We start from the raw sequence: 20,281 nt of genomic DNA on the forward strand, positions 1-20,281 counted from the left end.
CGCTCACAATAGACATTAATAATATCCATCCATCCATTTTCTACCGCTTATTCCGTTTCGGGGTCGCGGGGGGCGCTGGCGCCTATCTCAGCTACAATCGGGCGGAAGGCGGGGTACACCCTGGACAAGTCGCCCCTCATCGCAGGGCCAGCACAGATAGACAGACAACATTCACACTCACATTCACACACTAGGGCCAATTTAGTGTTGCCAATCAACCTATCCCCAGGTGCATGTCTTTGGAAGTGGGAGGAAGCCGGAGTACCCGGAGGGAACCCACGCTTTCACGGGGAGAACATGCAAACTCCACACAGAAAGATCCCGAGCCTGGGTTTGAACCCAGGACTGCAGGACCTTCGTATTGTGAGGCAGACGCACTAACCCCTCTGCCACCGTGAAGCCGACATTAATAATAATAAATAGTATATAACATATATTATATATACAATATATGAATAGTATAAATATATTCTGCATATATTCTACATTTAAGTGCAGTCAAGGAACATATGCATTATACATTATAATTATATATTATCCATCCATCCATTTTCTACCGCTTATTCCCTTTCGGGGTCGCTGGCGCCTATCTCATTTACAATCGGGCGGAAGGCAGGGTACACCCTGGACAAGTCGCCACCTCATCAAAGGGCCAACACAGATAGACAGACCACATTCACACACTAGGGCCAATTTAGTGTTGCCAATCAACCTATCCCCAGGTGCATGTCTTTGGAAGTGGGAGGAAGCCGGAGTACCCGGAGGGAACCCACGCATTCACGGGGAGAACATGCAAACTTCACACAGAAAGATCCCGAGCCTGGGTTTGAACCCAGGACTGCAGGACCTTCGTATTGTGAGGCAGACGCACTAACCCCTCTGCCACCGTGAAGCCTACATTAAAAATAATAAATAATATATAACATATATTATATATACAATATATGAATAGTAGAAATATATTCTACATATATTCTACATTTAAGTGCAGTCAAGGAACATATGCATTATACATTATAATTATATATTATATAATTATTTAATATGTGTACAACTAGTTCACTAATCGTTAAGACAGTTGAGGACAATTTGAATAACAAAATAGTCATTAGTTGCAGCCCCAATGAACACAAACGCAGATATTTAAAAAAAATGCACATTTTCTCCAAATCGGTGTCCACATTTAAAAAAACACATTCACCGGCTGTCTTGCACATTTTATCAAAGCCAGAAAAAACAACCAATGATTTAAGTGGAATTTAACACCTCCGTACAATATCTTTAAAATCAGTGCACTCTTACACAGTCCAGGAAACATTACATACTATACGACGCATGGGTACGTGCAAATGGGTCAATTAATCCTGTGATACCGCAATCTAAATTGAGCTTTAAATTCCAGCCCAGGCTTGATTAAGTTTGACAGCCCTGGTCTAAGGTGTCAGATGGCTTCCCCTTTACCCTAAACTGCATAAACCATTTAAACATGGATTGATGGATCTCTAGATGAAAAACAGGTGAGAGAGAATTGATACCCCTCGTAAAAAGTGCGAAGGTAATTTCGTAAAAATGTGCTAATCTTACCTTTACATCAGGGCCGTTGCAGTTAAGGCTCACCCCGCGCTCATCTGTGATCTCTGTAATCTCCGACAGGTCATCATCTTCAAACTCACCCAGGCTGATGTCATGGGTCAACCTGGTTGGGATCAGATCAGGAGGAAAAGGGAAGAGATTAAAGAACAAATAAATTTTTTCAGGACTCCTTTCCTCTCCAAATCTTGTTGAGCAGATTACCAGTCCGACACTTAAGAGACACCATGCCAGACCATGGCTTGTGTTTAGGTTTCAAGATTGTAAATACTTAAATCCCGGAATGAATAGCAGTTACGGAAACTAGCCTGAAAATTAAAATTAACGTAATTGCTGTTGCTCACAAACTCCAATCTCTTATGGCTGGCACTGTATTTATTTGTATTCCCCAGCTAACAAGCTGCTAACAGCTAATTTTGTATCCCCATAGACCAGGTGTGTCAAACTCAAATACAGAGTGGGCCAAAATTTTAAAAGGAACAATGCCGGGGGCCAAGGTTCAATCAATCAATCAATGTTTACTTATATAGCCCTAAATCACTAGTGTCTCAAAGGGCTGCACAAACCACCACGACTAGTGTCTCAAAGGGCTGCACAAACCACCACGACATCCTCGGAAGGCCCACATAAGGGCAAGGAAAACTCACACCCAGTGGGACATCGGTGACAAAAATGACCCAGTGGGACGTCGGTGACAATGATGACTATGAGAACCTTGGAGAGGAGGAAAGCAATGGATGTCGAGCGGGTCTAACATGATACTGTGAAAGTTCAATCCACAATGGATCCAACACAGTCGCGAGAGTCCAGTCCAAAGCGGATCCAACACAGCAGCGAGAGTCCCGTTCACAGCGGAGCCAGCAGGAAACCATCCCAAGCGGAGGCGGATCTGCAGCGCAGAGATGTCCCCAGCCGATACACAGGCAAGCAGTACATGGCCACCGGATCGGACCGGACCCCCTCCACAAGGGAGAGTGGGACATAGAAGAAAAAGAAAAGAAACGGCAGATCAACTGGTCTAAAAAGGGAGTCTATTTAAAGGCTAGAGTATACAGATGAGTTTTAAGGTGAGACTTAAATGCTTCTACTGAGGTAGCATCTCGAACTGTTACCGGGAGGGCATTCCAGAGTACTGGAGCCCGAACGGAAAACGCTCTATAGCCCGCAGACTTTTTTTGGGCTTTGGGAATCACTAATAAGCCGGAGTCCTTTGAACGCAGATTTCTTGCCAGGACATATGGTACAAAAGGTTGAACAAATTAACCCTTTAATAGGGACCCAAACAAGTTTTGCATTAAATATTGAACAAGCAAGGCTTATATAACTTTAGTGACATGCAAAATCCAGTTTCAAATAATAATAATAATAATAATAATTAAAAAAATATCAATGGAATATCAAATAAAATTTAAATAAAAATGTTATGCCTTTTTTTCTATTTGCAATCTTCTGAAGTAAATATAATTTTTTTTCCCACAAGCTAATATCCATCCATCCATTTTCTACCGCTTATTCCCTTTCGGGGTCGCGGGGGGCGCTGGCGCCTATCTCAGCTACAATCGGGCGGAAGGCGGGGTACACCCTGGACAAGTCGCCACCTCATCGCAGGGCCAACACAGAGAGACAGACAACATTCACACTCACATTCACACACTAGGGCCAATTTAGTGTTGCCAATCAACCTATCCCCAGGTGCATGTCTTTGGAAGTGGGAGGAAGCCGGAGTACCCGGAGGGAACCCACGCAGTCACGGGGAGAACATGCAAACTCCACACAGAAAGATCCCGAGCCTGGATTTGAACCCAGGACTGCAGGACCTTCGTATTGTGAGGCTGACGCACTAACCCCTCTGCCACCGTGAAGCCCCACAAGCTAATAATACATTTGAAAATAAAATAACAATAATGAATAAACCAAACATTCAAGCCTTGAAGTAGCAAGAGAAAATGCATGAATAAAACGTTAATTATTGGTCAGTTTGCTGGAAGTTTCCCGGAAGAGTTAGTGCTGCAAGGAGTTCTGGGTATTTGTTCTGTTGTGTTACAGTGCGGATGTTCACCCGAAATGTGTTTGTCATTCTTGTTTGGTGTGGGTTCACAGTGTGGCACATATTTGTAACAGTGTTAAAGTTGTTTTATACGGCCACCCTCAGTGTGACCTGTATGGCTGTTGACCAAGTATGCGTTGCATTCACTTGTGCGTGTGTGTGTGTGTGTAAAAGCCACAAATATGTGACACGCTGTTAGTATGGAGGAAAAGCGGACGTGACGACAGGTTGTAGAGAACGTTAAAGGCAGTCCCTTAAATGCACGCCCACAATATAGTTGTCCAGGTGGAAATCGGTAGAAATTCGGGAGAATGGTTGCCCCGGGAGACTTTTGGGAGGGGCACTGAACTTCGGGAGTCTACCGGGAAAATTAGGAGGGTTGGCAAGTATGAGTATTAGCGGTGAATGCGGTGTCACAGCGGCACCGACGCTGTATAACACCGGCGGGCCAGCTCTAATGCTAAATTGATATTGCCTCAAGGGCCACATTAAATTACACGGCGGGCCAAATTTGGCCCGCGGGCCAGAGTTTGACACCCATGCCATAGACAGTGCAGAGACGCTCCCGTAAACTAATACCGTATTTTTCAGACTATATAAACCGCACACACTACATTTCTAGAATACATTTTTTAGAAACATTTTCCATATCTTAGTCGCGCCGTACTATAAGCTGCAGATATATACATTGTGTTAATGTACATTAGTTATTTCCACAAATTGATTCTGTTAATCTTTATTTACATACCGTAATTATTTCCAAATGGTGTCATGGCAGTAAACAAAACACAAGTCATTGTCATGGAACCACTAATTGCAGAAGCTAGCTCTCCAATCAGCTAAACAGACTCAATAAGTCCACAGTGACGTCTTGGGGAATTTACTGAGAAACTTGTGAAACTGAAACAATACAAAAATAAAGCCAGACACTGGTAAACTTGTTAACATATTAGCTTGATTACATTACGATAGCACGTACAAATATGCATGAAAACACTCCTACAGACATCACATGTGACGGGTTAGTAAATATGAATAGTGTTAGTTAGACTGTAAAAGTGAGAAAGGTTTCGAGTGATGAACGAAGAATCCATACGAGTAAAAATGCTATGGAGACCACAGGACGGAACGGCACCTGTACATCCAGTTGAAAGTACTAAACAGAAGCAAATACTGTGGACGTTCAAACCGCAGCACCTGCAGTGAGCAAACTCGTCTAAAAGATGGCGCCATACCACAAACAATAACACATCTGTTCAGTGTCTTTGCTTTTGTTCGATGAAAACAATTTAAAATACGGCCGTTAGCAAAGAAAGGAGCATCAGACGAAAAAAGGAGCATCTTGTAGTCCGGAATTCATGGTAATAGTCACCCCACTATGGCAAATAAACTGCTTTTCTTAGTATTTTAAGTGTCATTATCACATATTAGTATCACGGAAGGAGGAGGGCTAAACATGTTACACACTGAGTCAGAGCAAGCTAGCAGCAAGCATGCTAACAGCTAAGCTAACAGCAAAGTTATCTTGAAACAACTCCAAGAAATAAATGCAAGAAATTAAAAATCATTTCGATAAGAATCTAGAGAGTGGATAATATAACAACACGTTTGTTGTGTTAGCATTGTCTCAGTCAGTATACCACATGTAAGAGGGTGGATCGATCCATAAATTGATGAAGTCGATACCAAGGTGTAATGTCTGTATCTGATCAATACAAGTGTGATTTGATCAATCAATCAATCAATGTTTATTTATATAGCCCTAAATCACAAATGTCTCAAAAAGACTGCACAAACCACTACGACTACGACATCCTCGGAAGAACCCACAAAATGGCAAGGAAGACTCACACCCAGTGGGCAGGGAGAATTCACATCCAGTGGGACGCAAGTGACAATGATGACTATGAGAAACCTTGGAGAGGACCTCAAATGTGGGCAACCCCCCCCTAGGGGACCGAAAGCAATGGATGTCGAGCGGGTCTAACATGATACTGTGAAAGTTCAATCCATAGTGGCTCCAGCACAGCCGCGAGAGTTCAGTTCAAAGCGGATCCAAGACAGCAGTGAGAGTCACGTCCACAGGAAACCATCCCAAGCGGAGTTGGATCAGCATCGTAGAGATGTCCCCAACCGATACACAGGCGAGCGGTCCATCCTGGGTCCCGACTATGGACAGCCAGTACTTCATCCATGGTCATCGGACCGGACCCCCTCCACAAGGGAGGGGGGGGACATAGGACAGAAAGAAAAGAAGCGGCATATCAACTGGTCTAAAAAGGAAGTCTATTTAAAGGCTAGAGTATACAAATGAGTTTTAAGGTGAGACTTAAATGCTTCTACTGAGGCAGCATCTCGAACTGTTACCGGGAGGGCATTCCAGAGTACTGGAGCCCGAACGGAAAACGCTCTATAGCCCGCAGACTTTTTTTGGGCTTTAGGAATCACTAATAAGCCGGAGTCTTTTGAACGCAGATTACTTGCCGGGACATACGGTACAATACAATCGGCAAGATAGGATGGAGCTAGACCGTGTAGTATTTTATACGTAAGTAGTAAAACCTTAAAGTCACATCTTAAGTGCACAGGAAGCCAGTGCAGGTGAGCCAGTACAGGCGTAATGTGATCAAACTTTCTTGTTCTTGTCAAAAGTCTAGCAGCCGCATTTTGTACCAACTGTAATCGTTTAATGTCAAGAAATAATTCTTTGGACACAGGAGGGCTTTGATGGCGACAACCAAAAGTATTAAATGAGTAGTACATGGTAGTTCTTGCTTTTGTTTAGTTATGTAGTGAATTTAGTGAATTATATTTATATAGCGCTTTTCTCTAGTGACTCAAAGCGCTTTACATAGTGAAACCCAATATCTAAGTTACATTTAAACCAGTGTGGGTGGCACTGGGAGCAGGTGGGTAAAGTGTCTTGCCCAAGGACACAACGGCAGTGAATAGGATGGCGGAAGCGGGAATCGAACCTGCAACCCTCAAGTTGCTGGCACGGCCACTCTACCAACCGAGCTATACCGCCCTACTATTGACTTTGTTATGCAAACAATTGTAAGTAATTAAAGAGAATAATTAAGTAATTGAAAAAAGTGTTTTTCATTGTTACACTGTCAATAGCATTCACCATAAATAAAATAATGGATAATAAAATGTCGGAATCGGACGCGTAAAACCATAACTGCATTGCAATCAGCTTTGAGTGTGAGGTATGGCATCAGCGATTGAAATTACAATTTCTTTCTGCTTTGTTTCAAGTTTCGGATTTAAACTTTTAAGTTTGACTTGAATCTTTTTTTTTTAAATTATCTTTAAAATGTGCTACTGGGTTACCAATCAAAAGTACTTATAAAACCACAGGTATGTACATTTAAATAAATAGCAGTATGTTATGGGCCATTGAATAATTACTATAACAAGAAAGGAGAAAAGAAGGTATCAGATTGGTATCAGTATTGGCTGATATACTTCTTTGCAATGTCAATATCCATACACAACCTGAAACATAGCAAAAGGCTGAGTATCAGTGCTTGTATTATATTCTGAAATGTACCATAACTACACTACCACAACAATAACATCACAATACGACTTCTATTTACAGTACGCATTACATTTTATTTTTCATCTTGACTTGAATGTCTATTTAATTAAATGACTGATTCCATCATGTGAAATGGTAGCAACAGTATGACCTCAAGATGACTACATAACCAAATTATCATCCACAAATGCATCCCAAAGAGCATGCGTCTTCTAAATTATGGGATCAAGGAAAACATAATTCTTTGTGGAATACATTAGGACATTTTAAGGGTTGCAAGCTCCTCTTAACTTCCTGTTATCAACTCATGTTAAAGGGGAACATTATCACAATTTCAAAAGGGTTAAAAACAGTAAAAATCAGTTCCCAGTGGCTTGTTGTATTTTTTGAAGTTTTTTTCTCAATTTTACCGGTCCCCGAATATCCCTAAAAAAAAGCTTTAAAGTGCTTGATTTTCGCTTTTTGCGATGCGACTATCCATTTCCCTGTGACGTCACACAGTGCTGCCAATGTAAACAAACAACGGCGAATACCACAGCAAGATATAGCGACATTAGCTCGGATTCAGACTCGGATTTCAGCGACTTAAGCGATTCAACAGATTACGCATGTATTGAAACGGATGGTTGGAGTATGAAAGTATTGAAGAAAAAACTGAAGCTATTGAGCGAATAGCTATTGACGCTATTCATAGCCATAGCATGGCCGAATAGCTGAGTTAGCATCGCCGGTAAAATGTGCAAACCAGACGATCAGGACTTTCGCATCCCGTGACACTGGAGCAACTTAAATCCTTCCATTGGTAAGTGTTTTTTTCGCATTAAATGTGGGTGGAAGGAAACGTAATATAGTTGCAAATGCATCTGCAGGTTATCCATACATCTCTGTGCCATGTCTGCTTTAGCACCGCCGGTAAATAGCATGTTAGCATCGATTAGCGTAGCATGTTAGCATCGATTAGCTGGCAGTCAACATCAACATCAACAAAACTCACCTTTGTGAATTTGTTGACTTTATAGTTGCAAATGCATCTGCAGGTTATCCATACATCTCTGTGCCATGTCTGCTTTAGCACCGCCGGTAAATAGCATGTTAGCATCGATTAGCGTAGCATGTTAGCATCGATTAGCTGGCAGTCAACATCAACAAAACTCACCTTTGTGAATTTGTTGACTTTATAGTTGCAAATGCATCTGCAGGTTATCCATACATCTCTGTGCCATGTCTGCTTTAGCACCGCGGGTAAATAGCATGTTAGCATCGATTAGCATAGCATGTTAGCATCGATTAGCTGGCAGTCACGCCGCGACCAAATATGTCTGATTAGCACATAAGTCAACATCAACAAAACTCACCTTTGTGATTTTGTTGACTTTATCGTTGCAAATGCATCTGCAGGTTATCCATACATCTCTGTGCCATGTCTGTCTTAGCATCGCCGGTAAAATGTGCAGACACTCTGGCACATTCAATGGGGGTCTGGCGGCAGATTTCTTGCCAGTGGTGCAACTTGAATCCCTCCCTCTTAGTGTTGTTACACCTTCCGACAACACACCGACGAGGCATGATGTCTCCAAGGTTCCAAAAAAGTCGAAAAAACGGAAAATAACAGAGCTGTGTTGAAACTGAAAATGGCGACTGTATTACCTCGGTGACGTTACGTTCTGACGTCATCGCCACCAGGGCAATAAACAGAAAGGCGTTTAATTCGCCAAAATTCACCCGTCTAGAATTCGGAAATCGGTTAAAAAAATATATGGTCTTTATTCTGCACCATCAAGGTATATATTGACGCTTACATAGGTCTGCTGATAATGTTCCCCTTTAAAAGGTACGTATGTCCGTAGAAAAGGTAGGAAAATAGGAAAAATAACCCACGCAGAACTGAGAAATGCCCGGTGTTTGTTTTTGGCTCTCTGCCGCCATTTTATGCTTACCGCACTGCATGTGCGATTCGACCGCGCTAATTCCTATGGTGCCGAGTTTGAAATCCCTCTTACAAAGTATGCACCTGGCCTCCTCGGGATTGGCAACAGGCTTAAGCCAGCTTTTAAACCGGCTGCCCTCCAGCCAACGCTCGCAAAAACTTGCATTTCCCCATGCTGACGGAAAGGCGGGACGCGACTGACACTGAAATCACTCATTTTTACTCAAAGACGGGCCGTAACTTTTACTCAAAGACGTGCCCCGAAAAAATAAAAAAAAAAACGGCCCGACAATTTAAGACCATTGAGTACTGAATTTAAGACCATCTTAGGAAATTTCTAATAAATGTAATACTTTTTAAGGCCTTAATTGTATATACATGAATTTAAGACTTTTTAAGGATCCGCGGATACCCTGTCTTTGATTGTGCGCTGCCAAACATGCTCCTCTGCTCGTAAAACCAAAAAGGTCCCGACGTGATGACGATGCGCCCCTAATGCCTGTCCAAAAAAAGGGGTGGGGAATAGGGAGAACCGGTACTTTTTGGAGGCGGTATAGTACCGAATATGATTCATTAGTATCGCAGTACTATACTAGTAGAGGTATACCGTACAACCCTAATCTGCCTATAATTCAAGTCTGAAAAGAATGAGAATACCCTACTGTATGATCATCTACCAACACCACAGTTCAGAAGATGGATATGGTTTTCAGAAGCATCTGTTTACATATAATGAGGCCCTGAAGGAGGAGGAAGTGAAACAGCCAGGAAGAGAAGAATAGTATTAGGGACAACACTGTTAGCCCTGAGGGACAAAAGCCCTTATTCTTCAAACCAAGACCAGCGCTTAAGTATATAATGTTGTAAATACGTAGGATATCTAAAAAACCTAAAGTAGTAGTATTATGGAAAAACAAGTTGACTTTGTGATATTGTGTTCCATTGTATATATTAAACCAGGGGTCGGGAACCTTTTTGGCTGAGAGAGAGCCATGAAAGCTAAACATTTTTTAAAAGGTATTTTCGTGAGAGCCATATAATATTTTTTAACACTGAATACAACAAAATGTGTGCATTTTTATGTAGGTCTAACATTCTTGAAGTACAATAAGTCTCTTTTTCTTTTTAATAAGATTTTTATTCTGAAGTTAACCAATAATAATTAAAGTACTTCTTAACATTAATGCGACTTCATGAACAAGTACGGTAGAAAACGGTTGGACGGATTAAAATGCATGAGGATGTTTTATATTTTGAATGTTATTTGTAACACTGTGATTATGTCATAGTAGTTTTGTATATATTATCACACAACTTTTATGCTTAAGGGCCGTTGCTATATTTATTGTCAATTGTACTGAAGTAGTATTTTTCTTTGTCGGTACTTTTGGATTGCCAGCCATCCTGGTATCGGTGTCTGAGTCCAGGAACGGCCTGCTGACTGCCAAGGCCGAACACCGCCGTGACGCAGACAGAGCAGAGAGACAAGGCGATATCACCAGCATCAACACATTTGCATTTTTGTATAAACATTTATTGTGTCTAACTGGAGTTGTCGGGATTACCCCCCTTCCCTCAGCAACAGCTTCAGTGATGTTAAAAATGGACCTCCCAATAAAATAGAGGAAGCACGCGGGCTGGACTTTTAGGACGTAGTTTGGATCTGTAACTAGAATACAGCCCAAAACATATGTCTCCACATTGAGACAAATTTAACGCTGTCTCTGCATGATTCATTGCTTCTCGTCTGTTTAATAGATGTCATCAGTGTTTGAACCTGACAGATTATCCATCCATCATCTTCCGCTTATCCGAGGTCGGGTCGCGGGGGCAACAGCCTAAGCAGGGAAACCCAGACTTCCCTCTCCCCAGCCACTTCGTCTAGCTCTTCCCGGGGGATCCCGAGGCGTTCCCAGGCCAGCTGGGAGACATAGTCTTCCCAACGTGTCCTGGGTCTTCCCCGTGGCCTCCTACCGGTTGGACGTGCCCTAAACACCTCCCTAGGGAGGCGTTCGGGTGGCATCCTGACCAGATGCCCGAACCACCTCATCTGGCTCCTCTCGATGTGGAGGAGCAGCGGCTTTACTTTGAGTTCCTCCCGGATGACAGAGCTTCTCACCCTATCTCTAAGGGAGAGACCCAAACTCATTTGGGCCGCTGGTACCCGTGATCTTATCCTTTCGGTCATGACCCAAAGCTCATGACCATAGGTGAGGATGGGAACGTAGATCGACCGGTAAATTGAGAGCTTTGCCTTCCGGCTCAGCTCCTTCTTCACCACAACGGATCGGTACAACGTCCGCATTACTGAAGACGCCGCACCGATCCGACTGTCGATCTCACGATCCACTCTTCCCTCACTCTTGAGGGTGCATGGGAGTTTGCCCAACCAGTCTACATGTGCTTTGTGGACTTGGAGAAGGCATTGGACCGTGTCCCTCGGGAAGTCCTGTGGGGAGTGCTCAGAGAGGTATTGGGGTATTTGACTGTCTTATTGTGGCGGTCCGCTCCCTGTATGATCAGTGCCAGAGCTTGGTCCGCATTGCCGGCAGTAAGTGGAACACATTTCCAGTGAGGGTTGGACTCCGCCAAGGCTGTCCTTTGTCACCCATTCTGTTCATAACTTTTATGGACAGAATTTCTAGGCGCAGTCAAGGCGTTGAGGGGATCCGGTTTGGTAACCGCAGGATTAGGTCTCTGCTTTTTGCAGATGATGTGGTCCTGATGGCTTCATCTGACCGGGATCTTCAGCTCTCGCTGGATCGGTTCGCAGCCGAGTGTGAAGCGACCGGAATGAGAATCAGCACCTCCAAGTCCGAGTCCATGGTTCTCGCCCGGAAAAGGGTGGAGTGCCATCTCCGGGTTGGGGAGGAGACCCTGCCCCAGGTGGAGGAGTTCAAGTACCTAGGAGTCTTGTTCACGAGTGGGGGAAGAGTGGATCGTGAGATCGACAGGCGGATCGGTGCGGCGTCTTCAGTAATGCGGAAGTTGTACCGATCCGTTGTGGTGAAGAAGGAGCTGAGCCGGAAGGCAAAGCTCTCAATTTACCGGTCGATCTACGTTCCCATCCTCACCTATGGTCATGAGCTTTGGGTCATGACCGAAAGGATAAGATCACGGGTACAAGCGGCCCAAATGAGTTTCCTCCGCCGTGTGGCAGGGCTCTCCCTTAGAGATAGGGTGAGAAGCTCTGCCATCCGGGAGGAACTCAAAGTAAAGCCGCTGCTCCTTCACATCGAGAGGAGCCAGATGAGGTGGTTCGGGCATCTGGTCAGGATGCCACCCGAACGCCTCCCTAGGGAGGTGTTTAGGGCACGTCCAACCGGTAGGAGGCCACGGGGAAGACCCAGGACACGTTGGGAAGACTATGTCTCCCGGCTGGCCTGGGAACGCCTCGAGATCCCCCGGGAAGAGCTAGACGAAGTGGCTGGGGAGAGGGAAGTCTGGGTTTCCCTGCTCAGGCTGTTGCCCCCGCGACCCGACCTCGGATAAGCGGAAGATGATGGATGGATGGATGGATGGAAAATATGTGAAAATACCATCACAAAAGCCATCCATCCATCCATCCAAGTTCTACCGTTTGTCCATTTCGGATCGCGGGGGGTGCTGGAGCCTATCCCAGCTGCATCACAAAATGCCACAATTTCAGACGGCTAATTTGAATAATCCGCTCCTAATGTGATCGATAATTTCCGTAGATTCGGGGTCAGATGACATCACGCGGGAACCCGTCTGCAGTCTGCCCCTATCAGCAGATCAGTCATACTGGAAATATGCAAAAAAAAAATGGAAAGAGATGTGCTGTTTATTTTTCACTATCCCAATGTAAGACAAGAACACAATTTTTTTTTTATGCATTTAAGAATCGTTTAAAGAAAGTCTGCTAACAATTGAGTCGATAGGGCAGGGGTCACCAACATTGTCTGCTTTAGCTCCGCCGGTAAATAGCATGTTAGCATCGATTAGCTGGCAGTCACGCCGCGACCAAATATGTCTGATTAGCACATAAGTCCATCCATCCATCCATTTTCTACCGCTTATTCCCTTTTGGGGTCGCGGGGGGCGCTGGCGCCTATCTCAGCTACAATCAGGCAGAAGGCGGGGTACACCCTGGACAAGTCGCCACCTCATCGCAGGGCCAACACAGATAGACAGACAACATTCACACTCACATTCACACACTAGGGCCAATTTAGTGTTGCCAATCAACCTATCCCAAGGTGCATGTTTTTGGAGGCCGAAGTACCCGGAGGGAACCCACGCAGTCACGGGGAGAACATGCAAACTCCACACAGAAAGATCCCGAGCCTGGGATTGAACCCAGGACTGCAGGACCTTCGTATTGTGAGGCAGATGCACTAACCCCTCTCCCACCGTGAAGCCCTAGCACATAAGTCAACATCAACAAAACTCACCTTTGTGATTTCGTTGACTTTATCGTTGCAAATGCATCTGCAGGTTATCCATACATCTCTGTGCCATGTCTGTCATCGCCGGTAAAATGTGGAGACACTCCGGCACATTCAATGGGGGTCTGGCGGCAGACACTTTCGCATCTTCGAGCCAGTGGTGCAACTTGAATCCCTCCCTGTTAGTGTTGTTACACCCTCCGACAACACACCGACGAGGCATGATGTCTCCGAGGTTCCAAAAAATAGTCGAAAAAACGGAAAATAACAGAGCTGAGACCCAATATTTACAATGTGTTGAAAATGAAAATGGCGGCTGTATTACCTCGGCGACGTCACATTCTAACGTCATCGCCTCCAGCGCGATAAACAGAATGGCGTTTAATTCGCCAAAATTCACCCATTTAGAGTTCGGAAATCGGTTAAAAAAATAGATGGTCTTTATTCAGCACCATCAAGGTATATATTGAGGCTTACATAGGTCTGCTGATAATGTTCCCCTTTAACAATAGAGATGCTCAATATTGGCATTCACACACTCTGACTCTACCAACAACATGTCAAATCTCTCCGGGCTTTCGAGGCACATTTATTAATGTGTGTGGAGCGCAAACAAACAGCATCTCAAATAACACATCAGCACCTTCAGTGATCAATGTAAGCTTGGAGTGTGTTGTGCATGTCTACTTTACATCCCCTTAACATGACACCAACACAATTGCATCACATTTATAATTCAGCACAAATACTAAATGCAGATAAAATCCATCGGCAGTTAATTGCATGAGCGTACAACGCCCCACACCATTCTGGATACAGGCCGGGATAATTAAACCAATATTATCAGACATGTCTAGTTAAAGTTCAAGTTAAGTTAAAGTACCAATGATTGTCACACACACACTAGGTGTGGTGAAACCTGTCCTCTGCATTTGACCCATCCCCTTGATCACCCCCTGGGAAGTGAGGGGAGCAGTGGGCAGCAGCGGTGCCGCGCCCGGGAATCATTTATGGTGATTTAACCTCCAATTCCAACCCTTGATGCTGAGTGCCAAGCAGGGAGGTAATGGGTCCCATTTTTTTATAGTCTTTGGTATGACTCGGCCGGGGTTTGAACTCCCAACCTACCGATCTCAGGGTGGACTGACAATTAAGACAATTTCAGTGATTCAGTGTAAATATTAAGACATTTATGACATTTTTAACCCGGTGGAAATGCACTAATATATGGTCAACCTTTTCAATACGATGTCAATGGAGCTCAAGATTTTAGGTGTGACATTTTTTTTGTTTTGTTTAAATGACCTAAACTTTCTTAATATGTACCCCATTACATTCGTGCACGCGCTCTGAGGTCTGAGAGCCAGTTCCAGCTTGAGGTGCCCAAAACCAGACTTAAGACCAGGAGAGACAGGGCCTTCTCTGTGGTCGGACCTAAGCTCTGGAACACTCTGCCCCTCCATGTTCAAACTGCTTCCACAGTGGACTCTTTTAAGTCTCGTCTTAAGACCCACTTTTATCCTTTGGCTTTTAACACTACGTGAGTTGTGTGGTCCTCTGTCGTCCTCTGTGTTTTTTATACACTTTGATTTGTATTTTATCAATCAATCAATCAATGTTTACTTATATAGCCCTAAATCACTAGTGTCTCAAAGGGCTGCACAAACCACCACGACATCCTCGGTAGGCCCACATAAGGGCAAGGAAAACTCACACCCAGTGGGACGTCGGTGACAATGATGACTATGAGAACCTTGGAGAGGAGGAAAGCAATGGATGTCGAGCGGGTCTAACATGATACTGTGAAAGTTCAATCCATAATGGATCCAACACAGTCGCGAGAGTCCAGTCCAAAGCGGATCCAACACAGCAGCGAGAGTCCCGTTCACAGCGTTGTAACATATTATTTTCGGGTCTCCCCATGTCTAGCATTAAAAGATTACAGTTGGTACAAAATGCGGCTGCTAGACTTTTGACAAGAACAAGAAAGTTTGATCACATTACGCCTGTACTGGCTCACCTGCACTGGCTTCCTGTGCACTTAAGATGTGACTTTAAGGTTTTACTACTTACGTATAAAATACTACACGGTCTAGCTCCATCCTATCTTGCCGATTGTATTGTACCATATGTCCCGGCAAGAAATCTGCGTTCAAAGGACTCCGGCTTATTAGTGATTCCCAAAGCCCAAAAAAAGTCTGCGGGCTATAGAGCGTTTTCCGTTCGGGCTCCAGTACTCTGGAATGCCCTCCCGGTAACAGTTCGAGATGCCACCTCAGTAGAAGCATTTAAGTCTCACCTTAAAACTCATTTGTATACTCTAGCCTTTAAATAGACCTTTTTAGACCAGTTGATCTGCCGTTTCTTTTCTTTTTCTTCTATGTCCCACTCTCCCTTGTGGAGGGGGTCCGGTCCGATCCGGTGGCCATGTACTGCTTGCCTGTGTATCGGCTGGGGACATCTCTGCGCTGCTTACTGTTTTAATTGATTTTACACTTTAAAATTGTTTTTAATCATATTTGTTTTTATATTGTTTTTATTGGTTTTCCATCCATCCATCCATTTTCTACCGCTTATTCCCTTTCGGGGTCGCGGGGGGTGCCGGCGCCTATCTCAGCTACAATCGGGCGGAAGGCGGGGTACACCCTGGACAAATCGCCAGCTCATCGCAGGGCCAACACAGATAGACAGACAACATTCACACACTAGGGCCATTATTGGTTTTATATTTGTTTATTTTTTTGTTTTAATTCAGTCATTGGTGGAGCATAATATTGTTTTTTTTAATATTGTTGTTAACATGGCTGTGCAGCACTTTGGAAACGTTATTGATGTTTAAATGTGCTATATAAATAAAGTGGATTGGATTGGATTTTAAAATGGTAGGTATGGTTGGAAATATTTTCAAGCAAAGAAACAGAAAAATAGGTTTCACAATCATGGTGTATTTGTCATTGATCAAATTCAGGAAATTAGTGGAGAAAAAGACGGAAAATCTGAGTAAACATGATTGGTCCGACTCGACTTATGACGTGGGTCACATCCCAAGGAATTTGGCATGTTAAAAAAAATCTGTGTGCAAATCTATCAGTTTCAAAGATATTTGGTAGACTTTAAGTAAAAGGAACCCCAATCAAGTTTTTTGCAGGGGAGTTTTGTCGAGTGTAAACGTGCCAAATTTTGTATGAGCTTTGTGGCGCGAGTCCAATCCAAAAATGTTGATGTTCTGGATAAACTACGATATGTGTTTCACATCATGAGTATAAGTGTATAGTGCTGACAAAAACAACAAAAATGCAGTTGAACTCTGAAAACAGCGGTCCGGTTCCTACTCGTGATGGTGCGCTTAGTCTGAGTGACCACTGCAAACATCCTGCCAGCAGCGAATACACACATACATACGGCGATTATCGACGCTGGAAAGGATACTGACTTCATCTTCCTTGTATCGTCGGTTAATTGACTTATTGAATATCGGCCCAGGCCTATTTGACTTCAATACTTAACTCAATGCTCAGACATTTTGGACCTATTGTAAAAGTGCATAGGCTTTCTACCACAACAGCCTTACCATTCATTGACATTTCCTTGTATTCATATAGACCAGTGGTTCTTAAAGGGGAACATTATCACCAAACCTATGTAAGCGTCAATATATACCTTGATGCTGCAGAAAAAAGACAAAGTATTTTTTTAACCGATTTCCGAACTCTAAATGGGTGAATTTTGGCAAATTAAACGCCGTTCTGTTTATCGGTCTTTTAGCGATGACGTCAGAACGTGACGTCATCGAGGTAACACACCCGCCATTTTCATTTTCACATTACAAACACCGGGTCTCAGCTCTGTTATTTTCCGTTTTTTCGACTATTTTTTGGAACCTTGGAGACATCATGCCTCGTCGGTGTGTTGTCGGAGGGTGTAACAACACTAACAGGGAGGGATTCAAGTTGCACCACTGGCAAGAAATCTGCCGCCAGACCCCCATTGAATGTACCAGAGTGTCTTCACATTTGACCGGCGATGCTAAGACACACATGGCACAGAGATGTATGGATAACCTGCAGATGCATTTGCAACGATTAAGTCAACGAAATCACAATTTTGTTGATGTTGTTGACTTATGTGCTAATCAGACATATTTGGTCACGGCATGAATGCCAGCTAATCGATGCTATCATGCTACGCTAATCGATGCTAACATGCTATTTACGCTAGCTGTATGTACATTTGAAACTAGATACCCACATTTAATGCGAAACAAACACTTACCAATCGACGGCTTTAAGATGCTCCAGTGTCACAAGATGCAAAAGTCCTGATCGTTTGGTCCGCACATTTTACCGGCGATGCTAATAAGGCAGCCATGCTATGGGCCACTTCATTAGGTACACCCACGCTATGGCCGAATAGCGTCAATAGCTATTCGCTCAATAGCTTCAATTCCTTCTTCAATTTGGTTTTCGCTATCTGCCTCCATACTCCGACCATCTGTTTCAATACATGCGTAATCTGTTGAATCGCTTAAGCCGCTGAAATCAGAGTCTGAATCCGAGCTAATGTCGCTATATCTTGCTGTGGTATTCCCATTGTTTGTTTACATTGGCAGCCCTGAATGACGTCACAGGGAAATGGATAGTGGTTTCGAAGATAGCGAAAATAAGGCTCTTTAAAGCTTTATTTAGGGATATTCCGGGACCGGTAAAATTTTGAAAAAAACTTCAAAAAATACAACAAGCCACTGGGAACTGATTTTTATTGTTTTTAACCCTTTTTAAATTGTGATAATGTTCCCCTTTAACCTTGTCGGTGGTACAGAACCCCAACAGTTTCATATGCGCATTCACCGAACCCTTCTTTAGTGAAAAATAAAATGTTTTTTTTTTCAAATTCAAGACGAAGTTATGTTGTTTTTTTACTGGTGCACAAAATAAACCGTGCATGACCACCTTGTTCAAAGAACAAAACCAACACAGTGCATTAACTCATAACACATTACACACCTGCAAAACTGTGTGACTTCCGTATTCATAATACGCCGATTGGGAGCAGTTTTTTATTTACACGATGAGTCTGGGTGTGTCTTGACCTCCGCCGAACCCCTGAGCCCGACTCACCGAACCCAGGTTAAGAACCACTGATATAGACACTGAGTCCAATGTTGAGAAAAGGTGCTTACAGGCAGCTAAATGTTTTATTTCCAAACTAATGACTCTAGATAGGGTATAATTGGAAACTAAGAATATTTCTAACCCGACAATAGTTTTGACATGACATCAGGGAGTATTAACAGTGCAGTGGGGATGTCTCCAAGTATTCTAGATAAATGTCTACATTACACTGGCAGCGGGCCATCTTACCACCCAGATTGACCCCTTTCATTCTGCACCTCTGCTTGTGTTAATGAAGGACAGTGTGACCAATCACTGAGGCCATAAGAGGCCAGCCAGCTAATTAGTGTGCACTGTGTTGTACTTACAGTACATGCTGTTACCACAACGATATATTTTATGTCGAGGTCACCCTAATCCACTGCTTTTCTAACATATAAGTCATTACATTTTATTCCATATGTTGTATTGCTGGTATGTTGTACTGACATACCAGTGAGTTATGTCAAACAACAACCTCAATCAATCAATCAATCAATTTTTACTTATATAGCCCTAAATCACTAGTGTCTCAAAGGGCTGCACAAACCACAACACAAACCACTACCACATCCTCGGTAGGCCCACATAAGGGCAAGGAAAACTCACACCCAGTGGGACGTCGTTACTGATAGGATGCAGTGCGTCTCCCATAACAATGTTACCTCGGACTATGTTAAGGTAATGTGTGGAGTTCCCCAGGGTTCGGTCCTTGGCCCTGCATTCTTCATGACATCATACGCAAATACGGTGTTAGCTTTCACTGTTATGCTGATGACACCCAACTCTACATGCCCCTAAAGCTGACCAACACGCCGGACTGTAGTCAGCTGGAGGCGTGTCTTAATGAAATTAAACAATGGATGTCCGTTAACTTTTTGCAACCCAACGCCAAAAAAACGGAAAGGCTGATTATCGGTCCTGCTGGACACCGACCTCTATTTAATAATACAACTCTAACATTTGACAACCAAACAATTAAACAAGGCGACACGGTAAAGAATCTGGGTATTATCTTTGACCCAACTCTCTCCTTTGAGGCACACATTAAAAGCGTTACTAAAACGGCCTTCTTTCATCTCCGTAATATCGCTAAAATTCGCTCCATTCTGTCCACTAAAGACGCTGAGATCATTATCCATGCGTTTGTTACGTCTCGCCTCGACTACTGTAACGTATTATTTTCGGGTCTCCCCATGTCTAGCATTAAAAGATTACAGTTGGTACAAAATGCGGCTGCTAGACTTTTGACAAGAACAAGAAAGTTTGATCACATTACACCTGCACTGGCTTCCTGTGCACTTAAGATGTGACTTTAAGGTTTTACTACTTACGTATAAAATACTACACGGTCTAGCTCCATCCTATCTTGCCGATTGTATTGTACCATATGTCCCGGCAAGAAATCTGCGTTCAAAGGACTCCGGCTTATTAGTAATTCCCAAACCCCAAAAAAAGTCTGCGGGCTAGATTTATTTGCAGACGCCAGTCTATTGCTAGGTGATATTTTGTCCCTCTTATGTCCCCAATAACTCACACATTCAGAGACTACAGTGCCGCAAACGGCTGGTCATTCATCCTCTTTGCCCTCCTGCAAGGACACACTTAGGA

The 20,281-nt window shown here is 43.5% G+C and overlaps 1 protein-coding gene across 2 annotated transcripts in view; it reads right to left on the reverse strand.

Moving 5' to 3' along the window:
* Positions 1-20,281, reverse strand: part of LOC133542869 (C-Jun-amino-terminal kinase-interacting protein 1-like) — a 147,055-nt gene that overhangs the window by 107,920 nt on the left and 18,854 nt on the right. For both annotated transcript variants that reach the window (XM_061887081.1, XM_061887082.1), the window contains exon 2: positions 1,585-1,696. In XM_061887081.1, coding sequence (XP_061743065.1) covers positions 1,585-1,696 — 112 coding nt within the window. The remainder of the gene's footprint in view (positions 1-1,584; positions 1,697-20,281) is intronic.

This window comes from Nerophis ophidion, linkage group LG25, assembly GCF_033978795.1.
Source record: "Nerophis ophidion isolate RoL-2023_Sa linkage group LG25, RoL_Noph_v1.0, whole genome shotgun sequence".
Lineage (NCBI taxonomy): Eukaryota > Metazoa > Chordata > Actinopteri > Syngnathiformes > Syngnathidae > Nerophis > Nerophis ophidion.